Below are 19726 nucleotides of genomic sequence, written 5' to 3' on the forward strand. Positions count from 1 at the left end.
AGCTTGGAAGAACCAGTTTTGCACACTTTCTGATTGATTCATGACCTGTGTGCATGTTTGCATTCATGAAACTTAAGCTTGGGATTGTTTATTGATGGGAAACTAAATTGGTGTGTTTGAGGCCCTTCAGCCCTTGATAAAAATGTTAGTCAATGGCAAATTCTTCTCACCCTACGTACAAATTATTTCATTATATCCCCTTTCAACCAGATCTCTGCTGTGGTGGCCTCACCTCCTAATTTTTGGCTGAGCCTGTTTCATTTCTCAGATGATACTCACTGATTTCACTTTATTCTGAACATCTTTGGCTCTTCCAAAGGAGGGGGGGAAGCAGCAACTGGTAGTCCCGCTTCAGCTCTTTTTCGTGTTTCCAGTTGGGATCTACTGCAGTCACTTTAGAAGAATTGAACAAGATAGATATCCCAGAGGTGGATCTATTGATGTAGGAGGAGCAGAAGTATTACAGTATTTTGAATTCCCTCAATTTTCAGTGCTTACTGTTTATATTATGCCAATCCCATGCTAGTTACTATGCAGTTCTTAGATGTCTTCCTGTAACCTATCCCTGCCCTCTCCTGAGCATTCAGAGTTCCTGCCAGGTTTTAAGATGGATCAATCACTGAAGTGTATAAGCCCTTTGTTAGTAGTCAACAGTAAACCACTACATGATTAGATGCTTGACAAGTATTTATTTATTTATTTATTTATTTATTTATTTATTTATTTATTTATTTGTTCCTATTTCTATACCGCCCTTCTCCAAATAGGACTCAGGGCGGTGAACAGCCAAAGTAAAAAACAGTACATACAAAATTTAAAAGCAGTTTAAAATAATTAAATATTTTGGCCGTAAATTAAAACAACGTATGAAAAGTATGAAATTGATTCAGGTATTTCAAAATGGGCACTCTTTAATATCTCCCTGGAATAAAGCACAGCAAAATAGGATTGGCATCCTCAAACAATCTCAAAGGAATTTTTTCCAAAAGGCAACTGGAATTCCTTGGGGTTTTTTTTTTCTTTGAAAATGTTTCGCTTCTCATCCAAGAAGCTTCTTCAGTTGTTCAGAACTGAAGAAGTTTCTTGAATGAGAGGCAAAACATTTCCTAAGGAAAGAAAAGAAAGTCCAGTTGCCTTTTGGGAAAAGCACCTTTGGGACAACCATGACCTGGGTGATTGAGAATCTCCATAGACATCATCAAATGAGCTACAGGATTTAAGAGGGTTAAAAATGATTGAGGACATTCTTGAAAGCAGTTGCATCTCTGTGAGAGGAGGAATATAAATGAGGCAGAGATGAGGAGCTATTTGTTCATTGCTGGTTCTAGTTTACGTGGTCAAATATCAAGGTATGATGGGAGACTTAATTCAAGTAAGTAGCATTATTCCAGTATTCCATGCAGATTTCTTTTTCGCTTTTTTTTAATTGAAAAAGTTTTACATATACAAATTTTCCCATTTCCCCCCCCTTTCCCTCCCTAACCCTCCCTAGCCCTCCCCTCCTCCCAAGACTTCCCCAAGGTGAAATCCAAATCCACATCATATTATATCATACTTTACCACCCTTCTAATCTCCCCCCTGTGTACAATACATTTCTACATAACATTGAACTATTCTACCCCCTATATACTATACATTTCTACACAACATTCAACTAAAAGCTATCTGATACTTCCTAGTTTGGTATTTATTCTGCACATAATCTATCCATTTCTTCTACTCCCATGCATAAGTCTCTTGAGTCCGGTCTTTTAAGTCTTCGCCATTTCTGCAAAACTGGCCACCTTCAAAGTTCATTCTTCAATAGTAGGCAAAACATCCCTTTTCCAATATTGACCAATCAGTAACCTAGCTGCTGTCACCATATACAATATCAATTTTGTTTCACCCATTGAAAAACCCTTAACTATACCCAATAAAAACAATTGAGAAGAAAATTGGAGTTTTTTCCTCAGAACATTTTGCATAACCCACCAGATTTCTTTTTCTACTCCTACTTGGAGACCCTAGAGATTTAACCTGGATGATGAAATCGGAAACCTAAGGCTACAGCTCTCCTTCTTTTTCTACTTTAGTGATAATAAAGAGGGGAATTTTTTTCAAGATTGCCTTTGATATGGCTTAACAAGAATCCAGAAGCATCTGTCTTCTCTCTTTTAAGAGTTCTTTCCTTCCTGAAATCAAACACATGCACAAAAAAATAGCCCGAATTGCTGATTCAGAGAAGAAATGTTATTGCCACTTTTCTTTTTCTAGCAGAGCACTGCTGTCTTCAATACCCATATGTCTGGCAGAAATTCAACTCATGTAGTGCATCTTGAAGTTTTTTTTAAAATTGATCTCTCATCATTAGTAGTTGGATTTAGATCCTCACAAATCCTCACACATTTGTTCATGCCATTGGAACATTAGCTTGCCTGTTGTTCAACAAACAGTACATTGCTGGCCAACCAACAATCCTACTTCATTGACAGTAGCTTGAAACGTCCTTTGTGCACTCAGAGCTTGGTTGCTTTTTTGCAAGAAAGCAACCAAGCTCAGAAAGCACCAAGGACCATTCATTTGAACTACAAATATTCTCCTTTAAAGAGTAGTTTGCACATGTTCCTAAGTACAGAAGGTGCGAAATACATTCTTCGCCAAGTCCACTTATGATTGGGTAATAATAGAGGAGAAAAGACACTGGGGGCCTGCCAGCAGTTGGAATCAACACTGGGTTGGAATTGACACTGGATCCCCAGTGTGACATTACCGACTTTTATTTTATTGTTCAGATCTGTTATTTTTTAAAGGATAATGAGCCATGGTGATGCAGTGGTTAGAATGCAGTACTGAAAGCTACTTCTGCTGACTGCCTGTAATTTGGCAGATGGAATCTCACCAGGCTCAAGGTTGACTCAGCCTTCCATCCTTCCGAGGGTGGTAAAATGAGGACCCAGATTGTTGGGGGCAAGAGGCTGACTCTGTAAACTGCTTAGAGAGGGCTGTAAAGCACTGTGAAGTGGTATATAAGTCTAATTGCTATTGCTAGTGCTATAATAGGCAGCCATCTTGTTGCAAAGTAAAGTAAAGCATCATCCTCAAAGATAACCTGCATTTCTAAGAGGAAGTCCAGAAATGAGTTACAATGAATACCACTGAAATACAGGTAGTCCTTGACTTACAACAGGTCATTTAGTGACCTTTCGAAGTTACAACATCAAAGTGATTTATGACCATTTTTCACACTTACAACCGTTGTAGCATCCCCATGGTCATGTGATTTACATTTGGATGTCTGACAACTGGTTCATATTTTTGATGGTTGCAGAGTTCCGGAGTCATGTGATCCCCTTTTGTGTTCTTTTGACAAGCAAAGTCAATGAGGAAACCACTTAACAACTGTGTTACTAGTTTAACAGCTGCAGTGATTCACTTAAGAAAATGTGGCAAGAAAAGCTGTAAAATGGGGCAAAATTCACTTAACAAATTTCTCACTTAGCAACATAAATTTTGGGCTCAGTTGTGGTTGTAAGTTGAGGACTACCTGCAGCAGTGGGATTCACTTACCTTCAGCGATGAAATCCAAATTGTTTTACTACTGGTTCTGTGGGCGTGGCTTGGTGGGCGTGGTGTGGCTTGGTGGGCATGGCAGGGGAAGGATACTGCAAAATCCCCATTCCCACCCCACTCTGGGACCAGCCAGAGGTGGTATTTGCCGGTTCTCCGAACTACTCAAAATTTCTGCTACCGGTTCTCCAGAACCTGTCAGAACCTGCTGGATTTCATCCCGCTTACCTTCCCTACCGGTTTGCAAATGTGAGTGTACGTGCCTCGTCTGCCACATGCACACTTCTGCGCATGGGCAGTATGCACATGCGGATTATGTCTGGGTGGGTGCATGGAGCCTCCTGCAGTCACCGTTACCGGTTCGCCCAATCCAGAGAGAACCAGCTGAATTCCACCACTGTGAATGCTTACCTGAATCCATGAACAGTCAATCTGAGCCATGAAAGAATCATTTGTTTTGACTGCTAGTCCAGGGACAGTGAAGAAGTCTCTAATCCTCCAGACCAGTCCTGTTTCCTGTATGGATTATCTACCTCAAAAGCCAGAACTTTGAAGCCAGCCAAAATAGAGCTTCACATCCTTTCCCCCATTTCCTTCCTTCTCCATTTTTAAATTTTCATATATTTATACATCTGGGAAACAATTACCCAGGATATTCTGTGTATATCTTCGGTAGCCCCCATTGTTTCCCCCCCGATTTAATAAGTGGCCACCATGATGATCCAATGAGTGAAAATCCATTGTTTCATTGTCTTCAAGCTGGTTCATTGGCAATATTTTGCCTGTTGAAGACATTGGTCTCAACCAAGTTTCAGTGATGTCAAACTCTGAAAATAGAATTTCAGAAGTAGGTTCAAACTCTTGATTTATGGTAAGCCATTATTTGGATGGTATGAAGTTGCCTTGGTCGTTTAAACCCAGCAAACTGTGGTTAATGAGTTCTTAGCAAATATAAAATCCAGATGTTGACTTGTTTTATTCATTGCACAAAACTTATACAACTTTGACATCATTATGGCTGACTTCACACAACATGCTTGGGCATAAACTTTTGGTTATGGAGCACAATTCTTGGTCTCAGATAAAACACTAAGCCAAAACCAACTAAACCATGTTATGGATTAAGCCATATATTTTTTTTACAAAAATGCAGCTTCAGCCTTGCAAATGGTCCTGGTTTATTTAATCAGCATGACTCTAACTCTAGCCAACATGGAATGTTAGGAGTTGTAATCCAAAATGTCCAGAAGGCATTTAATTAGACCAAGGGTGTTAAACTGGCGGCCTGCGGGCCGGATGTGTCACGTACAGGCCACGCCCATCCCAGCTCCGCAAAGGGGGGAAATGTTGCAAAACATCACATGACGGCAATGTGACGCAGTGAGTTTGACACCCATGAATTAGAGAAAGCTATTGTAAAATAAGACCAAAATAGCTCAGATATCATTATGTTTATGAACGTTGTAGAGACAAGCAATACAAATGGAGAATTACCAGCTATATTCCAGCTCCTTCACTTTTAATTACATGGAATTAGGGTGACAACATATTGAGGATTGTGGCAGTCTCCAGTAGTGGACAGAAGCAGTCATATTTTTTTCACTTGTTTTGCCTTTGTTTTTGGGTGGACTGAAGAAGCTTCATGGATGAAAAGTGAAATGTCAAGGAAAAAGCAAGAAAATCCAGTTGCCTTTTGAAAAAAAACACCTTTGAGATAACTATGATCTGGATGACTGAAAATCTCCACAGACAAATGTGAAATCCAAAAATTTTTTCTACTGGTTCTGTGGGTGTGGCTTGGTGGGCGTGGTGTGGCTTGGTGGGCGTGGCTTGATGGGTGTGGCAGGGGAAGGATACTGCAAAATCTCCATTCTCACCCCACTCCAGGGGAAGGATACTGCAAAATCCTCATTCCCTCCCCACTCCTGGTCGAAGGATATTACAAAATCTCCATTTCCACCACACTCTGGGGCCAGCCAGAGGTGGCATTTGCCGGTTCTCCGAACTACTCAAAATTTCCGCTACTGAACCTGTCAAAACCTACTGGATTTCATCCCGGTTGCATCTTCAGACATTTGCAACCTTACTAACAAAACAAAAATCCTGCAGCACTTTTAAAAACAAGTGTATTAGGGCAAAGACTTCTTGTAGCATCATGGACAAAATGGACAATGTAACAACGTGGACTATCCATGACATGGCTAGTCATGTCATGGATGATTAGCCCTTCAAATGATTATAAATGTCATGGATGATTAGCCCTTCAAATGATTATACATTTTTCTTAAGTGCTGATGAAATCTAACAAGCTAGTTTTACTGCTGACATTCAAAGCTTCCGTTGGTTGCCCACATCTGACAAAACGAATTAATTTGTTGTCAGCATTAAATTCTGGAATTGGAACACATTTTTCTATTTCAGCCTCATTTATAAGATCAGAACTAGTTTCTTTTAGTTTTCTCCCAAGCATAAAAAGAAAGATTTGCTTGATTCGGTTTACTTTAATTGGAAAATTGCTCTAGCTTGAAGACTCAATTATAAGTTGTCTCCTGCTGCCCCCTGCTGGACCGAGTTGTCATTCATGTTACTGGAAGAAAGTGCCTAGACATATACTTAATATTCTACTATTAATACTAATTATTAGTAAAATTAGTAATTAGTGATCAGTAAAATTAGTATTACTATTAATACTACTATTAATTATTAATGTACTATTAACACTACATATTAATATGCCATTTCCATATTTTGACATAGAAGGGGTATCATAGTTACCAGAAATAAAGTTTTTGTGTGCTCCTTCTGCAAACCCAAGAAAGTGAAAAATGATGGAATATTTGCTTTTTACTAACCCCTGACCTTGCAGCTGCTGTTGAGCTATAATTCTCAGCACCCCAGCCAGAATGAACTATAGTGAAAGTTGTTAATAATCAGAGAGCTGCCAGTGTTTTTTTCCCCCTTTCCTTCAATTGTGTTCAGTATCTGGAGACTGCCTGAACAATTCCATATAGTTTTCTTGAAAGGTTTTTCAGAGAACTAGTTTGCCATTACCTTCTTCCTAGGGCTGAAAAAATTGGTTAGCACAAGATCAATCAGGTGGCTTTGTGCCCAAAACTCAAGGACTCCCAGATTCTCGCTTGATGCTTTAACCACTACCTCCAACCATACTACCACCATTCTTCAGAAGCACAGGACACCTGATGATGGTAGATGCTGCTGAACTACACTGCACAGACTCTTCCCCCATTAGCTACGCTGGTTGAAGCTTCTGGGAATTGCAGTTTAATAGCACCTGGGATATCAGAGCTTCCCAACTCAACACATAGAAACCTGCCTGAAATAGCAAGCAAATGAGGTTCATCCTGACAATAATAGGGCCAAAGAGGTTAACTTGTAAACCAAGCAAATTTTAAGCAGACAGTTTCATTCATGCTACTGATTCTGTGTAAAAAGAGGAAGTAAAGTTACACAACTCTGCGGAGGGGGAATTTAAAGCTACAGGCCTTTAACAACTGGGGTGTGGCTCCTCATCTTAGAACAGCTAAAAGGTGGAGCATATAAAGGAGCTTTACATAAAACTTCCCAAGTTTTTAATGCTCTATTCATTCTGTAAGTAGCTTGCTATAGCTGATATATTGCTAAGTATGTGGTTTTCTAAAATACTGGGTGTATGTTTGTTGTAGCTTGGTTTGTGTTATCCCTTCCAAAGAAGTTATTCTACGAGATAATAGTAGGAATATATTCAACGCACAGTTTTGTGAAGAGATAATAGTAGGAATATATTCAACGCACAGTTTTGTGAAGAACTATGATTATATTTGTGTTTAGATTTGTTTAGCAATTCATGGGCTGTATATGTTAAGAGTGAGAGTATATATGCCATTAGCATCCTAAACTTATGCTTGTTTAGGTTTACAAGTATCTTATTTTTCTGACCTTAAATAACTTTCTGTAGTATTTTGCTTAGCCTCAGCTGTGTTCATATGACATACTGAACCCATACTGAACATTTCCAATTAGTGTATGTTGGACAAACCCAGTTTTTTCACAGTTTATAGTTCAGTGTGTGGCGTGGATTTAGAAAAAGGAGTTGAATACACTAAACTTTTGTTTAGTTGTAGGTTGTCATGCAAAATACAGAACATAGAGGGTTGTTTGCACTTTTGCTGCAGTCTTCTTTAAAGAGGATTTTTTTCCTCCTCCCTTAAAAAGCTGTTTAGAAAATAACATGCTATGAAATCTGAGTGCTACTAAAAAAATAAGGTGAAAACTTTATTTCTGGTAACTATGATATCCCTTCTACGATATGTCAAAATATTGCAATGGCATATTGGTTATTAGTAGAATATTTCAAAGTTGCAACAGCACTGAAAAAGTGCCATGACCATTTTTCACACTTATGACCATTGCAGCATCCCCAGGGTCACATGATTGGCATTTGGATGCTTGACAACCGACTCACACTTATGACGGTTGCAGTGTCACAGAGTTATTTGATCCCCTTTTGTGACCTCCTGACAAGCAAAGTCAGGGATTCACTTAACAAATGTGAGAAAAGTCATAAAACGGGGCAAATTCACATAACAAATTTCTCACTTAACAACATACATTTTGGGCTCAATCTTGGTCATAAGTTGAAGACTACTTGTAGTGTGAATAGGTAACAAACCAATTCTTAAATGAATGAACTGGATTGGTTCTGCACAACTTTGTCTTCCAGAAAACCAAAGTTAAAACTGAAGGTGGTCAGCATTTTGTCTGAATGCAGCTACTAATCAACTGTAAATACTTTTAAGGTAGCAAATGCAAGTATTTTGTTTCTACTCCTCTGGTGATGAGGTCTGCTTATAAATTAACAAGCAAGTAAGCAAAACATCTAGATTCAAAGTGGTAGAGACAAAGACTGGATCCATACCGATATAATCTGGTTTACTGATTTTGGTTTAGAAACCATTTGAATCCATTCACTGTGGTAGCAGAGAACAGTTTCTACTTTAATCCAATATGATGAATGCACCTGTGAATGGCTTATGTGTGAACCAGGTTAAATGAACCATGGCTCATTGCCTACGGATGACTTTCCTTCACCCAAGCTTTCCAATTTCACAAAAGAAATGAAGCAACTACATACTGGGTCTTTAATTGCCAGCTCTCAGCCAGTGCTGTAGATTTGCAATTACAACTTGCCAGTTGCTGGCCAAGAATCATTGGGTAGCTATTAGGCAGTAACAGGGAGGGTCAGCACTCAGTTTCACACCACAAAACTAAACCAAAAGTAAATTGCAAAAACACTTACCTGCTTTCCCTCGGTGGCATATCTCCTGCCAAGTCAATTCTGTATAATAATCCCTTTACAGAACCATGCCATCCACCCCCAGGGGGAGGCTGGTGAGCCAGACATTCTCTCTAGCAGCTGCAGAAACTATCCTAGGAAAGTCCACTTTTGAACAACATAAGCTGTTTGCAAATAGAAGTTGGCAATGGCATTAATGGACCACCAGGGGGCTCAGCACCCTTTGAAAGTGGATTGGAATTTACATCTGATAATGTTTTGAGTGCAGTGTGTGAAGCCGATATGATAATGCAGCTATTATTCTGCAAGAAAAATAAGCAGCCCCGAAAATGGAATGAATCTGCATAACACATTGGAAATACGTGCTACAGATATGCAAAGTGATGTTGCTCTGATGAGACCCTCTCTCTTCCGGGTGCCCCAGGTGAGAGTCAGTCTAGTAGGGCTTTTGAACAAGCCTGGGACTTACTTTACTCAAGCCTCAAAGCATTTTGAAGAGGCGCTTCAATCAAAGTCTTCAAAGGTCTGTACATGCTGTCATTTACCCAAAAGAGCTTGGGGAATGAATAGTGCAAAGGTTTATACATTAATCAACCTGTTTCCCTCCAGATATGTTGGGACTTCCTTAAATTCTCCTGGAGTTCTGGAATTATCATATTCTGATATTTTCAGATCTTCTCTTTCTCCTCCTTGACATCTTATTCCAGATTTACCTAATCAAGATGACCTCACTTTCCTCAAATTCATCTTCTGCTGAAGGAAATCATGTGTCTCTCTTGTGGGGTAAGACATGTTGGCAGCTAGTAAAATGAACATCCTTTTATTATTAAATCTTGGAGCTTTTTAAAAAATGAATTGAGATTTTTGGTAGCCAAATTAGACTGGTCAAACCCTTCCTCACTAGTATCCATTTGGAGCATCTCTGATCATCTCAGGTTACACTTTAGATGCAATTTCTCACCTCTTTTTTTCTCCCCAAAGAGATAACGTAGATTGAATAATTTCATGATATATCATATCCCCCTTTGGCAATTTACTGAAGTGTAAGAATTCTGAAGGACTGCAGAATGTTGGGGAGAGATTGTACAATTACTGGCCTCAGTCATCTCTTAACTAAGATGGGTGGCAAAACTCCCTCTCTCAAAAAGTAATTTTTCCCCTCTTCATTTTTGGGAAGGGAGAAGAGACAGGGAGAATCCATCAGATTGAGTAAAAAAAACTCAGGAAAACATGCAAAATACATTTGCAGCTTATCCCAGATAAATATATCTTGTGGTAAATGTTATCCTTTACTATTTTTCTATTTTCTGTATGGTTTAATGATGTCTCTGTATAGGTTGTGAATTGAATCACACCACCCGGAGATGCGTAGTGAAAGAAGATGATGACTTATTAGAACACTTGGTATACTTGAGGACGGTAAGTTCAATAGGAGAGAATCTCCGTAGATCATGGTTGAACTTGGTGCTCACTGAGCTTGGAAATTTGCCTGCAACCATTTCATTACCTGATTAGGTCAGGGGTCAGCAACCTGCAGCTCTGGAGCCGCATGTGGCTCTTTCATCCCTGTGCTGCGGTACCTGACACTCAAAATATGTGTCACAACCACCAATGTGCAACACCCGCCAGCATGAGATTTATTGAGCTTTTCAACCTCTGGTAGGCCAACCATGGATAAATCCAAGAAAAGAAAAGTTTCAGAAGGAAACAGAACGTTTAATTCAATTACATATGCTAGTTCTGTGGCCGCTCAAGAAATAGTCCGGCACAGGAAGGATTTTGTGGCTCCCGGTGTTTTCTTTTCTGTGGGAAAGGGGTCCAAATGGCTCTTTGAGTGTTTAAGGTTGCAGACCCCTGGACTAGGTAATGTCATCAATGCTAGTGAGTGTGGGATCAGATAAACCCCCAAATGGCCTGAAGAACTCTCAGGAAGTGTGCTAAGACCAGATGACTGCAAATAAATATGAGCCTTCCAACTCCCCCCCCTCCTGTCAGAACTATTACCTTCATAGCCCCCCCATCCTGTCAAAAACAGTGAAGCTTCTTGGATGTCTATGGAGATTCTCAGTCATCTAGATCATGGTTGTCCCAAAGATGCTTTTTGAAAAGAACTGAAAAAGCTGCTTGGATGACAAGAGAAAGGACTTCAAGGAAAAATAAAAGTTTTTGAAAAAGCACTTTTGGGACAGCTAGGACTTGGATGACTGAGAATCTACCCAAACATTTAGTGACTGTGGGTTTTTTTCCCTGTTTATACAGGTAGTCCTCAACGTACGACCACAATTAAGTCCAAAATTTATATTACTAAATGAGAAATTTGTTAAGTGAGTTTTGCCCCATTTTACGACTTTTCTCACTAGTACAGTTGTTAAGTGAATCACTGCAGTTCTTAAATTAGTAATGTGGTTGTTAAATGAATCTTTGCTTGTCAGAAGGTTACAAAAGGGATCTCATGACTCCGGGACACTGCAACGGTCATAAATGTGAGTCAGTTGTCAAGCATCCAAATGTAAATCACATGACCATGGGGATGCTGCAATGGTCATAAGTGTGAAAAATGGTCATAAGTCACTTTTTTCAGTGCCATTGTAACTTTGGACAATCACTAAATGAATTGTTGTAAGTTGAGAACTACCTGTGTGCAGATAATAAAACAGCTGCAAACAAACAACTAAGCTTGGAGAGCATCAAGATTTCCAACAATAACTTTCCAACATTATTGCAACCTCTAGACATAATTCTTCACATTTTTCTGGAAAGTATTCCTTTTCATAAACTAATGATGGGGAATATGTGTCCTTCTAGATTTCCATAGATACCAATTCCTACCCTCCCCAGTCAACATAGCCAAATGCCAAAAATAATGGGGGCTGGAGTCCAATGTTTGTGGGGGCTCCCACAGTACCTTAAACAATGTGTCTGTTTTTGAAAATGCTCCCCGTTCTACATACTCTGAAGAATGGTAGACAGTGACGTTCAGGAAGGTTTGTGAAGGCTTCAGTGCAGCCCTGTATGAAGTTCTGTAAAAGCTGCTACTTAAATACTCAGAAAGGGCCGTTTTTTTGTTTCTTACCATCAAGGTGTCCCTGGGGGAAGATGCTGATGATGAGACCCATGTGGTGGCTGTCGAGTCCAGAAACATGGCCAGTGTTCCCGAGCCAGTACCCATTGTATCATTGAAACATTCTGTCTTGCCAATGGTAATGCATAGGGGAATGTAGGGTGTGTGTGTTATGCTATTTTAAATTTATATTAAATGACTTGTGCTATTTTATTTTAATTTAATTTATATCTGTGCATACTTCACAAATGGTTCAGAAGTCTTCCTAACTAACAATTTGGACAATCTTTGGAGAGGTAGTTTTCTAGGCACTCATATCTTAAAGTGCATTAGGGAGCTATTGACTAGACAACATCTGATGAAAAGTTATTTGGACATGTCATGCCAGCTGTATTTGGACAGCTTGTAGTGTAGTGTAGTATAGTGTGTGCAATGCACAAGAATAGGGTAGGGTAGGGTAGGGTAGGGTAGGGTAGGGTAGGGTAGAGTAGAGTAGAGTAGAGTAGAGTAGAGTAGAGTAGAATAGAGTAGAGTAGGGTAGGGTAGGGTAGGGTAGGGTAGGATAGGATAGGATAGGATAGGATAGGATAGGATAGGACAGGACAGGACAGGACAGGACAGGACAGGACAGGACAGGACAGGACAGGACAGAACAGGACAGAATAGGACAGAATAGGACAGAATAGGACAGAATAGGACAGGACTAAGACTAGGATTAGGACTAGATGCCGTGGCATGGCATGGTATGGCATAGAATAGAACAAAATGGAATGGAATAGAAAATAGAACAGAATACAGCAGAACAGAACATTTTATTGACAAAGTGTGATTGGACACACAAGGAATTTATCTCTGGTGCAGAAGCTCTCAGTGTACACACAAACAACAATATAATATAATCAATATACATATAAACATACAATATATTCATCAGCATCCTACATATATTGTAGGGGAATGATAAGAGCAGCATTCTGAAACATGGCATCTGTTTTTTTATAACAGGTGTGTCTTGATGGCTTTGAATTGCTCCCCCCGGTTTCTTTTATCCTAAAATCAGGAATGGGTCCAGTATATCTCAACGGGCAGCACCTGATCCGTAAGTAGAAGTCATGTCTCTTAAGTGCATGTATGAGAAGAGACTGGGAAGTAGTGAGTAGATAATTAGATCAGGAGATGTGACCTGGAGTCTGTATGTAGAAATTCATTTGTCAAACCACCAGGAGATGTAGATGAATTAATCTGTATACCTAGATAACAACCAAGAAGTAATAGGTTTTCTTATTTCATGTAAAAATATACAAAGTATGGGGAGAATATGTTTGTATCTCCAGAGAGTATATGTAGCAGCAGCTAAAACACCATGACAGCTAATCCATCCAATTTTTGTTGTCAATGAATTATTGCTCAATGCAACATTGCCAACAGCTGCATACAGCTTCCAGATACCAATGTAGGAAAGGAATTTGAAAACTAAGTATGATTGACATAATTAATATATGAATCTATGATGGCTTTTTAAGACCATGCATATCAACCTTCCCCAACCTGATGCCCCTCAAGTGGAACAAACCCCTAATCCCATCATCACAAGAAAGATTATTGATGTTTTGGTCTAGTCACAAAATTGGGAAAGGATGATATGTATTTTGTGATGGGTTATTAACTATAATTGTGTTGTGAAATAGCACTATCTAGGCGTTTGCTTTCTTTTTAAAAAAGAAATCAAAGGTTTATGGTGGGGGAGAGATGATCAATTGAAGCGATAGACAGGAGAAGGGGTGTCTAATCTTTTCCAAAGTTTGGGCTTTTTTTTTTAAAATAAAAAAAACCTCTTTGTAAACTGCTTCATCATCCTAACTGCAACAGACAAATATAGGCATGCCGAATTTATGAGTATGAAAAGAATGGTTAAGCACCCCTTATGTGGTCTAATTTGTTCAGCTAACAGGGATTTGAGGAGCGGGTTGGGGGGGGAGAAATCATTATTTAACTTACTTTCCTGCAGGCATCTGTTGCTTTCCCCCCCTCCCTTCTGCAGGGAAGTGTAATGTTTTATTCTTTATCCAGTTTATGAACCATTTTTAAACTTCCTATTCAAAGCAGGGCATAGCTAAACCAATAATCAAAAAGATATTGACACTTGATGTCTTTTCTTGCTAAAGAAAGTGACACGCTCAGAGCTTGAGTTGTTAAATGTTAACAGCTGTACAAACTGTAATATTTAAGAGGATCAAAAATTTTAACATTTTACAAGCAAATAATACCCACACATGAGTGCTTTATAAAATCATACTATGTAGAAATCAATATCCTTTCTCGTCTTCAACTGGTTTCAATTTATATGTTAATTTTTCTAACTTCAAGATGTTGGTGACCACCTTTAAAGCGCTCCATGGCTTAGGGCCGGAGTATTTGCAAGACCGCCTTCTGCTGCCAATAGCCTCCCACCGACCAGTTTGCTCGCACAGAGAGGGCCTCCTCAGGGTGCCGTCGGCCAGGCAGTGCCGGCTGGCGACCCCCAGGGGGAGAGCCTTCTCTGTGGCAGCACCTGCCCTCTGGAATGACCTACCCCCTGAGATACGCACAATATCAGATCTCTGGACTTTTCGTCAGGCCCTGAAAACACACTTATTCCATCTAGCCGGGCTGGCTTGATCCCATCCTCTCAGTTTTAATTGAATTCGGTTTTAATTGGGTTGTTTTAAATCTTGGGCCGAAATTATTTAATTGTTTTTTAAACTGTTTTTAAATTTTATATGCAATGTTTTATCTCGGCTGTACACCGCCCTGAGTCCCGCAGGAGAAGGGCGGTATAGAAATAAAATAAAATAATAAAATAAAATAAAATAAAATAATAAAATAAAATAAAATAAAATAAAATAAAATAAAATAATAAAATAAAATAAAATAAAATAAAATAAAATAAAATAATAATAAAATAAAATAAAATAAAATAAAATAAAATAAAATAAAATAAATAACTGTACTTAGATCCCCATTTTAGATAATTCCATGATTTTGTTCTTTTCGGCTAATTATAAAAACACATTAATAGCATCTTTTCACATTGGTATAGATAGAAGAACAAGTCAGGTATCTTTATACAGTCTTAACAATAAAGCAAAATATACTTTCATTTTTTATCTGAAATTTTTAGTTTATTCAAAGAAGATTAAAATACAAAATGCCAAAATATTTTTAAAAAGAAAAAGAAGAAAAAGACACACAACAAAGAAAACAATTTAAAAAGTGCCTTAAAAAGAAAAAAAAAGACTAACTCTCTTGCATTTTAATATATGAATTTACTTTATTTAATATTTATTAAATTTATTTAATATTTGGTCAACTGGAAATATTGCTAGGTAAAGACAGACGATGTATTAAAAATAGAATAAAAGGGATTAAAACAGTATTGAAGCTACTATGGTATTGAGAGATCTTGCTATGAGGAATGAAACCAAGAGTGGATTAGAAAGGCATCCTGAACAACCCTTTACATGTGAATACAAAATAAATAGTTTGAAATTAAAATTCATGAACCTTGATACTCCTACACAGATTTACTCTTGGGCTTCAGTGTCTAAAGTCTGGGACTACGCCTATGAAGCAGAACCCAATGAAACCTATTGAGGCACAGCAAACCTGATTCAGTCAAAGTAATTTGGCCAATAATTACAAGCTTCGGCTTGCCTCCAGAAGTTGTAGGTGCTCCAACTGGAGGTTTTTAAGAAGATATTGGATAACCATTTATTAGGGGCCTGGAGGCTAAAACATATGCAGAATGATTGCAGGAATTGGGTATGTCTAGTCTAGCTAAAGGAAGGGCTAGGGGGTGACATGACAGCAGTGTTCCAATATTTGAGGAGCTGCCACAAAGAAGAGTAGTCAACCTATTTTCCAAAGCACCAAAAGGCAAGACAAGAAAAAATGGATGACAACTAATCAAGGAAAGAAGCAACTTAGAACCAAGGAGCAGTGAGAACAATTAACCAATGGAACAGCTTGCCTTCAGAAGTTATGGGTTCTCCATCACTGGAGGCTTTTAAGAAGAGACTAGACAGACATTTGTCTGGAATTGCATAGGGTCTCCTGCTTCAGCAGAGGATTGGACTAGAAAACCTCCAAGGTCCCTTCCAACTCAGTTATCCTCTGTTTTCCTCCCAGCATTAAAAAAAACACCCCAGCTTTAGCTGCCTTTGTGACATCACATGCTGCTCTGGCTTCCATTCTGCTGCTTCTGTCCATGGGTTCATTTTAACTGTCACAGAACTCTTGTTGGTGCTGAGGACGGTGGCTGAGCTAACGGTGATCAAAGGAAGGTTTACCAGCTGCCTCCTTAAGTGCACTGCTAGGCACACAGCTTTCAGACGTCTCTTGCGGGTGGTCCAGAACGTTTTTGGGTGCTAAGGGAAAGGAGGGGATGCTCTTCAAAAGGGCCCAGTGGTGGTGGATGTTATGTTTAGTACTGCCTTGTAATTCTCTCCTGCAAGTGGAAGACGACTCCGACTATGAGCCGACAGATGAGGACATTCCAGATGATGTCGATGTTGATGAGGACAGCTTTGATGAAGAAGAAATACCAAGTCCGGAGATGCCAGCTGTGAGTTAGGTCAATTTTATGGATGAAGGGTTTCCATAGTCAGGGTGGATGGATTGATAAAATTCAGTTGTGCTAAGTTTCTTACTTTTCCAGACTTTTCTACCATCTTAAAAAAAAAGAAATCTAAAATCTATCCACCCGTATGGTTGCATTCCTTAACTTACAACAGTTTGTTTAGTGAACATTCAAAGTTTCAATAGCACTGAAAAAAAATGACTTTATGACTTTTCCAGCATCCCCAACATCATGTGATCAAAATTCAGAAGTTTGGCAACTGGTTCATATTTATGACCGCTGCTGTGTCCCAAGTCATCTGGGTTAGTAACTTATCAACTGCAGTGATTCACTTAACCACTGAGGCAAGAAAGGTTGTCAAAATGGGACAAAATTCACTTAACATATGTCTCACTTAATAAGAAATTTTGGGCTCAATTGTGGTCATAAGTTAAGGACTACTTGTATTTAAGATAAGTAGTTATGTATACATTTTCTAAATAAATAAATTCTACTCCTTTGATTCTATTAATGTTTAGGTCCTGATGCTTAATTGCTCCCCATTTACATAAAGAGCTCATCACCACAATCTCTCTAATTGGCTTTAGGGTGCTATTGAGTTCAAAGATTGTAAACTATAATAATGTCATTGTAAACAGCAAGATAGGAGATCTTACATACTGATTACTAATCAGGAGACAGAAAACGTGCATGTAATTCCCCATATGCTAGTTGAAAGGAAAGAACAGAAGTTTGTGTCTGTCCTAGACAATATGGTGACCACAGAACTCACAAGCTTCCCTGTTTCTTCTGGCTTCAGTTTGTTTGTTTGCTTGTTTTTGTTAAACATATGTTTACAGTTAAAAATAATAGAGAAGCTAGCTTGTTGAGAAATAATGAATCAGTGTTCTGCATCCTCCTTATTTCCAAGAAGGTCTCTAGATGTTGTATAAATTCCACAGACTTCCTTAATAAATAAAACCAGTGGGTGGTTTTCAATAGCATTGCCAAAGTGTTCACCTGCTTAGGAAAAAAACCAAGATTAGTAGATTTGGTCCCACTGGTTTAGAATGCAACCTAGGGGAGATAGGGGCAATGTAATATAAACATGGATAAGCCATGTTCACCATAGCAATTATTCTATGACCAAGGAAACAAATTCTCAAGACTAGTTCTTCAAATTCCAGATTTCCCTCTGGTAGAGCATGATTTTTCCTTGGCTGCCTTCTTTGAGATGGAAAAGGAAGGTTCTTTGTACAGACCATGAAGTTCCATTTGGACATAGGCAACATCCTAACTGAGAAGCCAGTTTGATGTAGAAGCCAGGCTAGAATCTGGGATGCTGTGAGTTCTAGTCCTGATTTATTTATTTTTATGTTGCCTTTATTATTTTTATCAATAACTCAAGGCACCAAAGATGCCTAATTATCCATCCTCCTCCTGTTTTCTCCAAAACAACAACCCTGTGATGTGGGTTGTATGAGTGATCTTTGGATTTCTTCTCCATAGGAAGAGACATCGAATCAAATTTCCTAGCTGCAGCAAGTATTATCTGAAGGAGACCTGCCAAAGAATCGAGTTGGGACTGGTTCCTGCCAATGGATTATTCTAAAGAAGCCTGATTAAAAATGTATTGCAGTAAAAGCAATTGTTTGCTTGTGGGTCTACCATGGTCTCCTTTTTGAATGGGTGGTTGGGAAAGGCAGATACGCAGGATATCACCAATGACTATTTTTTTTTGATAGTGAGTCAAGCCAATGTTATTTATCAGTTGCAAGCAAGCATGCTATGGAACTGGGTAGCAGTTTTCACTGCCCATATTCATGAACAATGGTGGTGATCATCTAGGTTTAGTGGGGAAGAGATCTAGGGCCCCACTTGGCAAAAATGGGTAGGACAGTCCTAATCACAGCAGGACATACTCAAGATACAGATGACCAACCTAAATTACTTTCGATTATCTTCTGGGTAAATTGAAGGAAAATGTTTGTAACTGAAATAAAAGGTGTCTTATGTTTTTTTTTAAAAAAATGCAGTCCATGACTATATCCTTGTCAATTACCAATGCTCCCCCTATGCTATTGGTCTGGAGAGATCCTAAGCGCAGATCTAATATTTGGATAGGGTATACTATATGATATAAGTTAAATAAAGGTTGCTACATTCTCAGGCATGGCTCCTAGAACTCCAGTTGTCCAGCTCATGCAATTGGACAAGAACCATACAGATTTTAGCATGGTATCTTTAATGCTAGCTAGAGATCAATACACAATATTGGAATCTGTCAGAGAAAACTTCCTGCCTGCCTCCCTCCTTCCCTCCTCTCTTCTTGGAATGAGTGGAAATACTTCTTCCCAGATTTTGTTCCAATAGGATCAAAGTGCCATTTAAGAGAAAAACTGTCGACTAATTTGTCTACTACCTCTTTGTTTGTCTATTCTTCCTTCCATTTCTTCCCCAACATCTTCACCATTTCTCATCCCAAGCTAAGTTTACCCCAGGGATGCACAACCTGAGTTTTTAAGTTCTATAGGTACTTAAAAATGGTAATTAAACGTCTTTCACTTAGATCCAAAGGGAATTTTTCCTTTTTATTGTTCCTGGTGGACTACGAACACTGTTGAATTAAAAGTCTAAAGTTATGTTCCCATGTAACCTACTAAATACTTCTAAAAGCATCTCTTTCCTCTTGGCATACCCCAGTGATTGGCATTTAACTGGGTGCTGGCCACCTGATCACGGAGGCAAGAGACAATAATATTTATTTATTTATTTATTTATTTATTTATTTATTTATTTATTTATTTATTTATTTAATTTTTTATATCTTAGTTTAATTGTGAATAAATAACTAATTCCCAACTAACATTAAATCCATCTGCATTAGCAGCAGTATATTATGAACAGCAAACCGGTTTAGAACATGAGAGTCCCGATAGACCAATGTAATGTAGTGTTCTATATTTTGATTGTGTTAGGGTGTTTGTAGCTTCATTTCTGCTTGCCAATGCTTTGGATAGGGATCACCTGAATTTGTACTACAAAACATCTATTAATTGTGGAAGTTTGTCTGTCATTGGCTAATTATAGGCCTCTTGTAAGTAGTGTGCTAGGTACCGGTAAGTATGTCTCGGATTCCTCCTCCTCAAAATTTGGAGCCAGCAGCTTTGAGAATTTGTGCTGTTGTAATCCCAGTAGCTTCTCAATGTGTCAATTTTGAAAAAA

At 38.7% G+C, this 19726-nt stretch overlaps 1 protein-coding gene across 1 annotated transcript; it reads left to right on the forward strand.

Moving 5' to 3' along the window:
- The first annotated feature begins 9565 nt into the window (after positions 1–9565).
- Positions 9566–18037, forward strand: LOC139323280 (nucleoplasmin-like). Its single transcript, XM_070952585.1, has 6 exons — positions 9566–9626; positions 10180–10262; positions 11924–12043; positions 12910–13003; positions 16398–16507; positions 18011–18037. The coding sequence occupies exons 1-6, from the start codon at positions 9566–9568 to the stop codon at positions 18035–18037; spliced, it is 495 nt and encodes a 164-aa protein (XP_070808686.1).
- Positions 18038–19726: the final 1689 nt, after the last annotated feature.

Source organism: Pituophis catenifer, unplaced genomic scaffold, assembly GCF_029215685.1.
Source record: "Pituophis catenifer annectens isolate HBS135680 unplaced genomic scaffold, rPitCat1.0.hap2 SCAF_12, whole genome shotgun sequence".
NCBI classification, from domain to species: Eukaryota; Metazoa; Chordata; class Lepidosauria; order Squamata; family Colubridae; genus Pituophis; species Pituophis catenifer.

Excerpts from the sequence above, each read along its gene's own strand:
- LOC139323280 (XM_070952585.1), top strand. The coding sequence starts at position 9,566 with ATGACCTCACTTTCCTCAAATTCATCTTCTGCTGAAGGAAATCATGTG. Across the intron at positions 10,263-11,923 it reads ACTTGGTATACTTGAGGACG|GTGTCCCTGGGGGAAGATGC; the intron begins GTAAGTTCAATA and ends CTTACCATCAAG. Across the intron at positions 12,044-12,909 it reads AACATTCTGTCTTGCCAATG|GTGTGTCTTGATGGCTTTGA; the intron begins GTAATGCATAGG and ends TTTTTATAACAG.